Source organism: Parambassis ranga, chromosome 8, assembly GCF_900634625.1.
Source record: "Parambassis ranga chromosome 8, fParRan2.1, whole genome shotgun sequence".
In the NCBI taxonomy this organism is placed as follows: domain Eukaryota; kingdom Metazoa; phylum Chordata; class Actinopteri; family Ambassidae; genus Parambassis; species Parambassis ranga.
In genome coordinates this window covers 4,371,396-4,383,583 of record NC_041029.1, presented here as the reverse complement: position 1 = coordinate 4,383,583, position 12,188 = coordinate 4,371,396, and the positions used below count along the sequence as shown (strand labels likewise).

General features: G+C 44.1%; 1 protein-coding gene across 11 annotated transcripts in view; it reads right to left on the bottom strand.

Moving 5' to 3' along the window:
* Window positions 1-24: 24 nt before the first annotated feature.
* The window catches only part of LOC114440280 (syntaxin-binding protein 4), a 34,327-nt gene continuing 22,163 nt past the window's right edge, over window positions 25-12,188 (bottom strand). For 5 of the 11 annotated variants that reach the window (XM_028412629.1, XM_028412633.1, XM_028412624.1 and 2 more), the window contains 15 exons: window positions 11,174-11,297; window positions 10,767-10,908; window positions 7,955-8,061; window positions 7,734-7,875; window positions 7,542-7,614; window positions 5,416-5,504; window positions 4,553-4,649; window positions 4,043-4,170; window positions 3,838-3,930; window positions 3,663-3,728; window positions 3,361-3,573; window positions 2,590-2,706; window positions 1,382-1,431; window positions 1,148-1,278; window positions 25-1,061 (listed from right to left, as the gene is read on the bottom strand). In XM_028412629.1, coding sequence (XP_028268430.1) covers window positions 1,000-1,061; window positions 1,148-1,278; window positions 1,382-1,431; window positions 2,590-2,706; window positions 3,361-3,573; window positions 3,663-3,728; window positions 3,838-3,930; window positions 4,043-4,170; window positions 4,553-4,649; window positions 5,416-5,504; window positions 7,542-7,614; window positions 7,734-7,875; window positions 7,955-8,061; window positions 10,767-10,908; window positions 11,174-11,297 — 1,634 coding nt within the window. In that variant the 3' untranslated portion in view covers window positions 25-999. The remainder of the gene's footprint in view (window positions 1,062-1,147; window positions 1,279-1,381; window positions 1,432-2,589; window positions 2,707-3,360; window positions 3,574-3,662; window positions 3,729-3,837; window positions 3,931-4,042; window positions 4,171-4,552; window positions 4,650-5,415; window positions 5,505-7,541; window positions 7,615-7,733; window positions 7,876-7,954; window positions 8,062-10,766; window positions 10,909-11,173; window positions 11,298-12,188) is intronic. The other 6 variants (XM_028412630.1, XM_028412628.1, XM_028412632.1 and 3 more) reach the window with 4 other exon arrangements.

Here is a 12,188-nt window from a genome sequence, read left to right as displayed (position 1 = left end):
TAACAGAAACAATATGAGGCCACACCAAAGATGCAATTTAGTTAAATTACAGGACGTGTTGGAATTTGCAGCTGTCTGTATAAATGAAGTCAATGTTTCATATGTAGCCTATGACTGATGTCTGCCTATGACTGTGACTACTAAACACAAGCTTACATAGTTGGAGCTACGGCGACGGTAAAGCCATGAACCATGCAGTGATATGAAGCGGTGACCCACACTGCTCATGTCCAGCCTCTGCAAAGCCTTCGTCATGCCTTCTGAATGATGAGTAAGGGCACGAGGAGAGTTAGCATGATGGAAAAGGGGCGCTGCTGTTGTTTTTCTACTTTTTTGCTCAACAGTTCTTTGCCTATGTGGCGGAGCAAATAAGCAACGGTGTGTGTGTGTGTGTGACGGAGGCAGGCGGCATCGAGTTATTATTATGACACAGAGGAAGACTCTTTGAGGTCAGGATTGTCCTTTCCAAGCAAACAGGTCCTCTTTTACATGCAGTCCGTGGAGTGAATGTGTGTGATGGGTTACAAAAGAGTTCAGGGAGCAGTATTAACAAGCAGTATGTGTGTTTGCTGTGGGCTCAGTCATGCAGCTCCTCCAACGCCACCTACTGCAACACAAAGGAGAAGTCCAGCAGATTGTTTTATTATTTGGCAGAGCACTTCTCATAGAGACTTCTGTACATGTGATTTGTCATTGAAACCATGAGAGTCCTTGGGTCACGGCTGAGTCACACATCCCGCTGCTGAACCCTGCAGACACACTGTGGAATATTTCAAAAGGAAGACACTCTTTTGAAGTGTGCAAGCGAGCTTTGGCATTAAAACGTGATCGATCGGTCACTGGGAGTGAAGGTTTGGATTGGTTGAAGCCGTATTGTTGTATCTGGGAGTCATATTGGAATGGCGCTGTGTCTTCCCCTGTCCACCGTGGTGTTGTGTGTGTTCAGCTCGTTCAGCCAGGCCCGGGTCATCTTTCCGTCCTCTCTTGGCTTTCTGTCGCTCACACCTGATGATCAGGACTCCCATCTGGGACTGGCACCGCCTCCGGTGTGTTAGCAGATGCTGCAGATCAACAACCGAAAATGCCGTTAGCCTATAACATCATTATTATTATTGTTTCACGACTGATGCCTTCTTCTCTAATTTACCTTTGTTATCATGAGTGACCGTACACACTCCTTCCACCAGCTCTTTGGCCTCCGCTGCCAGTTGGAAGGCGGGATCAGGAAGCGGCGATGGAGTGTCAGGGCTGTCCGTGACTGGAGACGACCTGTTGCTGCTGATATAAGAAGAACAAACAGAAGAGGTGGATGGATTACAGCGAGACTACCTTACAGCAGAGCTGTGAGAAGCCAAAAAATGTGATGTTAAGAGTTTCTTACCCGCCATCTCCACCAAACAGGCTGGGCGTTGAGAGCACTTTGTGGACGTTCTGTAGACAAAGACAATGTAACAGTAGTGCTTATCAGTAACACTGAACATCAGAGAGATAAAAGAAGAGATCCAGCTGCAGCGGTGCAGAGAGCTGCAGTGTGTCCCCTTAGCCACACGGGGGCAGATTGACTCCATTAGATTCAAGAAAATGTGTGGCGCTGCTGTCAAATTCACAATATGACTGAAGCCTACATAGTATGTGAGCTGAGACACAATGTTCATGCTAGAAAACAAGAGAAGAAATGAGCAATTCTCTTAGACTGATAGTGTTAGGGAAAAGAAATCTTCTGGATCCTTTCATTCATCTTCCCCGGTTCTTTGATTAAGAAGAAGTTGACAATATCTGGTCTCAAAATTACAATTTATTTTAACAGTAAAGAAGCAAATTCTGAGTCACACAGACAGAGATCTCTGTGGTTGCCTGGCCTCACAGCCAGAGAACAACATGCCATTCTTTTGAAAACACCTTTTATCCTATCTTGAGATCCCATAAAATCATGTCCTCCCCTAATTCTGCACCAATGGGGTCAACTGATATTTAGTTTACCTTATTTGGTAATGGTTAACCCTGAGAGTCAGGAGAAAAACAAAATAAATAGCAGGGGGTCCCCTTTTTGTCAACCTAAGAAGATAAGTCCACGAGAATGATCACTGTCCCATACGAGTGACTTTATGAAGCCCCATAAAAGCTTCCACCTCTTCCCCCATGTAAGTTCACTTTAAGTCCTAAAATCTCATAAGCTGTGGGTCAGATCTGGAGGTAACCAGGAAAACAAACTCACAGGAAGGGTGGGTCGTAAAATGGGCTCACACATTCTTTCAATCAAGATCTGGATTTACAACCTTAGCTTGATATCAACCAGAGCTGTCTCCAAAGAGCAGACAACAGCTAACAGAGGGAGTGAATTACACACTTCTCAATACATTCAGTATACCTGTCTTCCTTTGATCTTCTGTAAAACTTACTTAACACACAAGTACTTATAAAACACATTACAGTAATAAACATAGAAATGAAAACTTCATGTGAGGGACACACTTCTAGATATGTGGACCCACACCACATAACAACATCGTGCAAAATAAAATCTTTCGCCTAACAATAGCCTGATAGCTATCCAATAGAATTATTATGAGTGTGCACTCAGGGTCGTACCTGTGCGAAGCCCAGCAGTTTCTTGTTGGAGATCTCCAGGTGTTTCCGGCTCAGCTCCGACTTCCTCAGCTGGCAGTCGACGGTCGTCAGCCTCCTGTTTAGCTCCACCACCTCCTCCTGCACACACACAGACATACACACTCTCTAAATTATATAATAATTGACAGCTGTTTGGAGAACTGTTGTGACTTCACTCTTTGGCCCTTTCAAACCCATGTGACCATGTTCTGCAGCACATCAAAACTCTCTCTCCTCTTTCTCTTATTAACTGGATGCCGCTTTGTCTCACAGCTCAAACAAAAAAAACGGAGTGAGTGTGCCGGCATACAGCCAGGGGATTTACCACCTGAGATGGAAAGCCACAGGTTGTGAGGCGGTAAGCCTGAGAGCTGGAGGAAAATGAATAGAAAGCCTTCTTTTCATCAAAGCGGGGAGCAGGTGAAAACAGAGCCAGAGCTCTGTGGCCTCTGAGAAATGCAGCTCAGTGTGAGGAGGACTAAGAGTCAGGCAGCGGATTGATGGTGCCGCAGGGCCTCCAGCTCGTGATGACAGGGAAGAAAAGCTTGGCTCTGAGCTCCACATGTTGTTGCTCTGGGCTCCAGCTGCACAGCATCTCAACACACAGTTGCTTTTGTTGTTTACTGTGATAACAGGGACTGACTGTAATATTATCCAACAGGAACCAAAGCTGTTCAAGGTCTGCAAATCGTTATGTAGGAGTTTAGTGTTGAAGCTGATTGAAACGATGAAATGAAACAGAAAAAGATGTACCTGTTTGAGACTGACCTTGCCGGCCTCCGCTCCTCGTGTTTGCCTCTTGCTGGCCAGTTGGTTCTTCAGGTCTCTGATCTCCGCCTCCAGCAGCTGAATGACTTCCTCGTAGTCCTGCTCAGCGCTGCTGGTCTGCCGCTGCCCCACTTCAGCCTCGGCTGCCTGAAGACGACTTTTCAGACGCACGTTCTCCTCAACAGTCAAACAGGCTTTCTGGGGAAGGACAACAGAACGTTCCACGGTGAATATAATCGTGTGAACTTCTAGCAACGCCTGGATTCACACACTGTTTCCCGGCTCACCTCTGATGCTTTCTGCAACTCATCCTCGAGGGATTTCTTGCTGTGCTCCATGTCCTTCAGCATCACCTGCCAAGAGAGGCAGCACATGAAGCCTTGCTGGAGTCATCAGGTGAGTCTGAGAAGTCAGACTCCTCCTCCTCTTGTTAACATCAATACAGTGAGTGTGTGTGTTCACCTTCAGTTGCTTCATCTGGGTCTGCAGCTGCTTCACCTCCGTCTGAAACTGCTCCATCTCCTCACTGCTGTAGCTGCATTCGGACTCATATGTCTGCACACACAAATATTACAGGATTCATTTAACTGTGTTTTCCAGCCTTATTCACCGGCTTTCTGTAAAGTAGACGAGTCGCCATGCTTCTCCCACATGGGGGGGTGCTTACTGGTGAGTGGAAGGCTGACGTGTCCATCAGACTCGCTGCTTCGTGATAGGAGAAGGTGAAGGGCCCCGTCCCCAAACCAAGCTCCTCCAGGTTTTCCTGGAAGACGTTCCGGGTCGCCTCCACAAAGTCTGAAACACAGAGACAAAATGTTTGTTACAGGTCACCATGGAAACACAGATAAGATTACAGAAATATCTCCACATAAAAAAAATAATTCAGTGGCTAAACAAAAAAAAACCTGCATGCTGGCCCTCTCTATAGCCCAGGTCTCCTACAACTGGCTGACTGCATGGATACAAGCAGACCCGGAGCTGCCTCATGGTTACACAACGTGACATCGCACACACAAGTGACACAACCAGGAAGCGGCATGCAGCCGTCACACAGCATCTCTGATCTGACAGGAACTCAACACAGATCTTTCACCTTGCTGTTGATGCAATGGGGAAATATATGTGACGTGTTTCATGTGTGTGTGTGTGTTTGTGTGTGTTTGTGTGTGCGCTTTACCTCCATAGGCCACGGTGCCTTGTGGGTCCGTGGTCAGACTCTGTCTCAACTTCTTTCTCTTCTCCTCTGTGACGTCCAGCCCGAGGAAGGACAAAGCCTGAGAGGGACAGAGACACAAACATAAACAGGTACCGAAAAACATCTGATTTAGGGGTGAACTGCCCCTTTAAATCTTAAATATATCTCCTAAATTGCCAAAAGATTGTATTGCTCTTAAATGTGCATGTCAATCTCTTTGTCCTTCATTGGCTTTTTGTACCTTGTGACATTTCCTCATTACAGTATCTCTCAAAGCTAAAAATATCCATAATCCATCTCTCTCTCTCTCTTTTGTTTTTGCAAAGGAGCCCACGGATCAAGAGAGAATTGTGCCTGTATTCAAAATTTAAACTCTCTCTGTCGCTCTAATCCCATTAATGAATTGGTAGATTAGGGTCAACCTACGGCTGAGCAGGATCCGGACAAAATTAAAATCAAAGCTGAATAACTGCAGGAAATTTCTACAGAGGGCAGAGACGACCAGTCCAGGTCGAAAAAAATCTGAAGCTGGATGACAGGGGTGAGCAGAGTGAGAGAGAGAGAGAGATGGAGGGAATGTGCTGATAGGATAAAAATAAAGTTCTAAATGAACAGTGTGACAGAGCGAGCAGGGAGAGAGATCAATAATTAGATGAAGCTAGATCTTGGGGGGGTGTGGATAAGAAAGTGCTACAACTGTAAAATTATAATCCAAAAGAGATTAATGCTCAGTGTGAATTTTCTTCTTATGTATGAGTGTAGAGTCACAACTCCACCATCAATACAGAAACAAGAGACAATGAGTGAGGACAAACCTTTCCATTGACTGGCTTTACTTTACTCACCAAGTCTAACTTGTCTGATTTGAGCCGTATGTAGGGGTCCAGTGTAATCTTAGGTTTCGTCCCTGTTGGTGACCTCTGGCTGGTTGAACCTACAGACAGATTAAAAAAAAGGTGGAGGTGAAAAGACAGGATTAAGACTCCTATGTAGACACTTATACATGAGAGATCAAACCAGGAGCCCCCTTTAAACATAATAAGAAAAGTGTATATGAGGCCAGAGGACACCTTGTAAACAACAGGAGGAGAAATATCATTGGATAATCTGTAATATCAGAGTGGATGGACTGATTCTCTGGGCGGCTGTGCTGACAGAGGAGGTGTGTGCGTGAGGGTGGGGTGGGGTGGGGTGGGGGGGGCAGATGAAAAGCAGATGATTAAAAAGAGAGGAGTGGAGGGAAGGTGGATGATTATATAGATGAGAGGGAGGGGAGGGCAGCCAGCCAATGCCTAATATTAATTTGATGAGTTTGTCTGTCCCAGTTTTGTGCGGCTGCTCGCTGCGGTGATGTCGAACTGCAGGCTGGACCCCTGTTGCTAAGGGGGGAGAGAGCCGAGAGCCGACTGTATCCTCAGACCGACCTCGTCCCTCACAAAGCATTTACACTATTACACTACACCGACCGATGCTCCAGATAAATATATTATATTTAAATACTTATTTTTATTTTAGTTTTTATTTGATTTTATGTATAATGTTTAACATATTTTATTTTGTAAAATACTAACACAGTTTTTGTTTTTTTGTGTCACTGACCCATGAGGATCAGCATGTGCACTCGTCTTGAGGAGAAATAAATCTCCGTCAGACCTCCGTCAGACAGAGAGTGGGCGGCAGACTCCCAACATATCGTCACAATCGTGCATTTATCCCTTTAACAGGATTGAACACCTCTGTGGCACTTTGGGTCAGGTCAGGTGCAGCACATGAGAAGGTCACGCCGTCAGCCCACTCAACAGAGTTACACGGTGCATACAGTGCCGTGCGTTCAAGTTCACTCAAGCATCGTCAGGCAGCAGCAAAAAGGAAACTAATGTAAGAGCGATCACTGCTGCTGTCCTGTGACCTGTGTGACAATCTGTGCATATAGAGAAATTATGATTTTTGGAAACAAAGGTAAGTTATGTGTGTGTGTGCTCACCGTAACACAAACTGCTGACATCTGTCACAGCTAGCAACTGGCTTAACCAATAAGAGCCTGGCGGGGAGCTAAGTGGTCACAGCACCTAGGAAATAACCTTGGCTGTGGTAATCCTGGCCAATAGGATTGGGACAAGCTGTCGGGTGGCTTTCCACTAAAGGCTGTGAGCGACCCTTAACATTAGAACCCCATATAATTCCATTTTATCATTATGCACACTTCCTGAAGTTAGCAAAAAGAGGTTCAAGTAAGTCCAACCAATAACATAGTGACAGGGTAATAGGTGCAAAATGCTCATTGATGCATATGGTCCATTCCAACAGAAGAGCCCCTGATGCATGTCTGTGGCTTCTTAGGCAAATATACAGTGAACCTCCCTGAACATGAGGGTGAAAACTTTAAACTGTATATACATCTGCATTTATGATAAGTAATCTGTGAATACCACACGGGCAGAATATGTGGAAATCCATAGTCTGAACTAACACTACCAGATTATTTTATTATCTTTTTATGTTGCCTTATTGATTGACTCCTAGTTTCAATTTTCTTAAGGAAAATTCTAAATTAGCCTACTATTATATCACGTACATATACTTTCACAAACCCTCACACTCCCGTGTCCCCTACTGTGATGTAGTTTCATTTAAATCTTATCTGCTCCTCTCCACCTAATCCCAAATCTCTGTAAGAGAGCAAATGTTCCCCATTTTTTCATTCTCAGATCAGCTGGGCTTATCTAATGTGAGATTGATTTAAGGGAGGACAAATCACTGAAAATCTCTTGTCTGATTCAGCAGGTGTTTAGTGGTCTTTAAAATGTGTTTTTTTATGACACAGCTGCTTTGGTAAATCATATTATACAAAGACCAGAATAAAAATACAGAAATAAATCAAATCATTTAAAAACAAATAAATCTTCTTCCAATGTCAAACAGCTCCCTGCACTCTAACAACAATGGGAGGAACAGAAAGAAAGTGTTCTACCTGAAATATTAATTTCTGGAGGGCAAATATCAGGAGAGGGTGAGGACACTGGGGCCGGCTCCTCTGTACAAATCTGCACAAAAAAACAAATAATAACAAATAAATAAATACTGCGTCATATTTGTGCTTACTGCAGGAAAAACAACACTCCATGTAATCTGGGAGTCTACAGTGACATATGGTGGAGCTGACCTCAGGTGATCTGATGTGGACTTTTAAGCGGCCAGAGTTGTAGCTGTTCCCCGCCGCTCGCTGGACTCCATTATGGAGAGACGTGCTACTTGGAAAAAGTCCTTTACCTGGGATGAAAGCTATCTCCACCACACTGTCTTGGCTGGAGACACACAAAAAAGATACACATGCTGTTTTTGTGGAGGTTTTTCAGAGTTTACGCTATTTTAAAATTCACTCACTTGAATTTGACTTTGTTGAGCATGCTTTTTGCCTCCTCGTGGGTTACACCTATTAAGGACTCCTTGTTGATGGCGATGAGCTGATCTCCAGGCCTCAGACGTCCATCCTGCACAAGGGGGAGAGAGAGAGAGACACTTTAACTAGTCTTTACTCTTGGCCCGGTTATGTTTAGGCAACAAAACTACTTGTTTAGGTTTGGGAGAAGATCATAGTTTGGGTGCAAATAGCATTGTTGACTAAAACACTAGGATATATATATGATATATACACAAGCGTGTAAAAAGCCACAATATTCCAGAATAGGTGTGAATAGCATGAGTAGCTAAAAACATATGGATACTTGTTAATCCCATGATATACAACTAGGTGAAAATAGCATCATTGTATCCTCCCATGGTATACATAGCCACATGTGCAAATATCATTGTTAGCTAATAAAACATGGATAGTTCATACCATGATTTACGGTACACTTAAATTCAAAAAGCATTATTGGCTAAGATACTGGCTGAGGTATACAGCTAGTTTTCATTACTAAGTGCAAGTAGCATTGTTAGCTAAGCGCACCTGGCTGCTTGTCTTTGTCATGGAATACACCCAGGTGTACATAGCTGCACTGTGGCAGGTGAAAATGGTATTGTTGGCTCTGAGGATACCTGGGTGGCTCTTGGTGCCATTGCACAGTATGTAACTCTGGTGTAAATAGCATGGTTGTGGTCATTTTTGTTATCACACATAATTACATTTGTAAAAAATATTCTGTGAAGTTAGTTAGGAAGGTGAGAACTGATCTCATGGTTACCCATGATGATGCAGCTGGTTAATGATGATCCTCTTCTACATGCATATCTGTCTTTCTGCCTGGGGTTTCACCACCTATAGTTTTGCATGGCTGCATAATCCCTCTGCTGACTCATGCCATACAGAAAAACCTCAGTGCATGCAATGCTAGGTTGCTTTCTATATGACACATGGGATTAAGGGTTGGGGGATTTGGAGGAGATGGACAACCTGCTTCCATAAGCAGAAGCCTGAGAAACAGAGAGACAATAGTCAGGGGCTATTGTAACAGAGCTGGGGATTAGTGTAGAGTGTTGCATGACAGACTGTTGACATACAGCTGTGGTTTGCTTTGACCCATTCTTAACATAGTTGCATTTTGGGGATTTTGAGTCCGTATAGGTCAGTGTAAAACAAATGGACCGAAGGATGTCCACATGCCTGATGCAGTCTCACTCTCCCTGGAATAAAATACTACTACAGATGCTCCATTACTGCAGTGTGTGGAGAGACGGCAATGACATCAGGACAAGTTAAACTGTGTTTTTCAAATGGAAGTAGGCGGTACTGGTATTAAACAGTGGAAAATAAACCCACACATTAAAACATCATTTCTGTGTGCAAAACAGGTGGCAACAGTGAGCTACAACAGGTCAATGTGTGTCTACAAAGCTCTACAACACAGGTTTTTCCAAGATAACTAAAGGGACATTCACATTAAATCCCACTGATGTAAAGGCTTGCAGGATATTTTGCAACAAGAAACATCTGCTTAGGAACAGCTCCGTGTATTTTCTGCCCCCCTCTTCATTCTCATTCCTTTCCCTTCCTTGTCATTTTGCACACATTTGACAGTGAGTGGGCGGACAGAGAGGCGAGGAGGATGGGATTGGGAAGAAGGAAGCAAGGGAAGTAAGCAGGCAGAGACATGTGCAAACAGTATGTTTAAGTATGTGCAAGTATAGCAGATTTCTTGACAGTCCACCTGGGTGAATTACTTATCACAGAGTCCTCTGCTCCCTTCCTGGCTATGTGTATTTTTGGCCATCACACAAATATTGCCATTACTACGACTAAGAGGGGAGATGGCAGGACGGCACTCCCTCTGTGACGGTTTGAGGTTGCACTTTTTCAGCACTTTTTTTTTCACCCAAGCAGGGATGACTGAATATTTCCTCCATCGATCACTTTCACCAGCCGCTTCCTGTCAAGATATGCAGAACATTTCCTGACAATTTTTCATTTGTATTCTCTCTCCTCCCCTCTCACACGCTCTCGGGACTTTACAGTTGTTCTCGAGAGAGAAAAAACATGATGTAGTTATGAGATTCGATGAAAAGAACCAAAATGCAAAAGTGTAAATGTGAGACCAAACAACCACACTGTGTGCTCTGGGACTCCTCTCATAAACTGACACTAAAACACAAATATCCCGACAGCACGCAACTTTTGAATCCAGCATAAATTCCTATATATTCAACAGGATTTAATAAACTGGCAGTATTTGGAGGAGACAAGCTGACACTACAGCAAACAGAGCTGTGGGATCCCTAGATGTCAAAGCATACAGTGTGTGTATCCACCATGTCCACTGTAGACAGCTAGTCAGAGAAACAGGATCAGCAGCTTTTGACCTGAGTGTGGCTCAGCAGTATTTTACACTAATCTTAGGGCCAAAGCTGCAGAGGTGTGCACATGCACTCTTCTCATTCTGCCCCTCCCTCACACTCACACACACAATGGCAGCGGGCACAAACCTCATGTTCCACCATCGTGTTAGCTTCGTCCATCCATCACAGTCATGTATTCATCAAAGGATGCAGTGAGCATAGTGAACAGGAGGATCCTCAAGTAACAATATTTCACACAGTTGTTGCCTAGTGTGAAATATTGTTGGATGGATGGACGAAGCTAACACAATGGTGATAATTTGTGGTGCCACCAAGGGAAGTGGGAAGTCAGACAAGCCCTGATCAACCAGAGACCACACTGCCTGTTGTTTTTATCATCATTTTACCCCTCATTTCTTACCCGGTGACAGTCTCCTCCGGACAGCACCTCCTGAATGAAGACTGCGGGGCCATCAGGCCTGTTGGAGCCTCCACCGATGGTGATGCCTAAACTGCTGGATCGTGCCACTGATATTAGCTGAATCACTCCTTCGCCTGGGTGGCTGAGAAGACAAAAGACACAAAAACAATTGGGAAGGACAAACAGGCAGTGGAGCCCCTTTAAAGTCTAGGTCTGTGTGGGTCTGAGCTGTTAAAAGGAGGTCTAATGAGATTGATTCAATTTTGAAACCAGCCTCCAGTGGCCAGTCAAGGAACTGCAGTTCAGTTGCAACCAGAAAATACACACGTTACCCTGTATCAACCGAACAGTAAATCCTAACCTAGCTGCACCTGTGTTCCAGTGACGTGACACCTTGAAGCTCTTACCTGAGGGAGCGCATCATAGGCCCACTGTTGTTGTACATGTTCTGAGAGCCTGCTGGACTCAGCAGCAAAGGACTCTGGGAGCGGGACGAGGAACCCGATGATGTGCTATCCAGGTAGCGACCTCCTTTACCAAAAAAAGGACATGAAATATACAAGAAGTTATGTAACCTCAGAGACTCCCTGATGATGCATTTATTTCATTGAAAGGTACAAAGCAAACATTTTACTTTTACTAAAATAGAAGCTCTCCACAGATGGCTCTTGTAAAAGTGAGGCTCTCCACTTAAGTACGTCTGCCCTCCTGTCAAATGTTTCTTAAGCCTGAGCGACTCTAAGCGTAGAATAATACCCAATATGCTGACCGACCAACTGCTGAGCAACCCAAATATCCCCCAGACTTGTTTTTTTTTCTTTTTTCTTTTTTTAATTCACTGCCTTGGGTCGACATCTGTTTCCCTTTCTGTCCTCACAATCAAAGGTGAATCTGTGTGGAGGCTATTCATGCTGCAGTTCAGCAGTACACTGGAATCTAATGGGAACACATTTTTTTAGCTCATGCAAGTGTGGTGTTGAAAATGTAAATGCAATTTTATTTCAACAGGATGCATACATTAAATCCTGGTCTCCTCGTTCTGAGGTTGAATCCTGATGTAGCTACACCATGCCCAGCTCCAAAGCACATGAGACCGCTCACATGCTGAACACCCTGTTTTAGCAAATCTGTACCAGCTGGCTGCTTCCTTCTCAACTGAAACAGATGTTGGCAATTGTGTAATGGACAAGTGCACTTGTCATAAGCCATTTTTAAAGGGTGACTTACTCCATCCACCCTTCGGGCTTAGTACTCAATCACACATAGAAAGGTCACGTGACAGCCCCTGGAAGTTCCTCTGCATCGTGAATATTTACACATTGATGTAAAATAATTAAAGGAATAAACGAATCAGGTCGTTTATCTGTTGCATTTGTTTTTTTTATAACGTGTGATCCATCTTTTTTTGTTTGTTTAAGGATT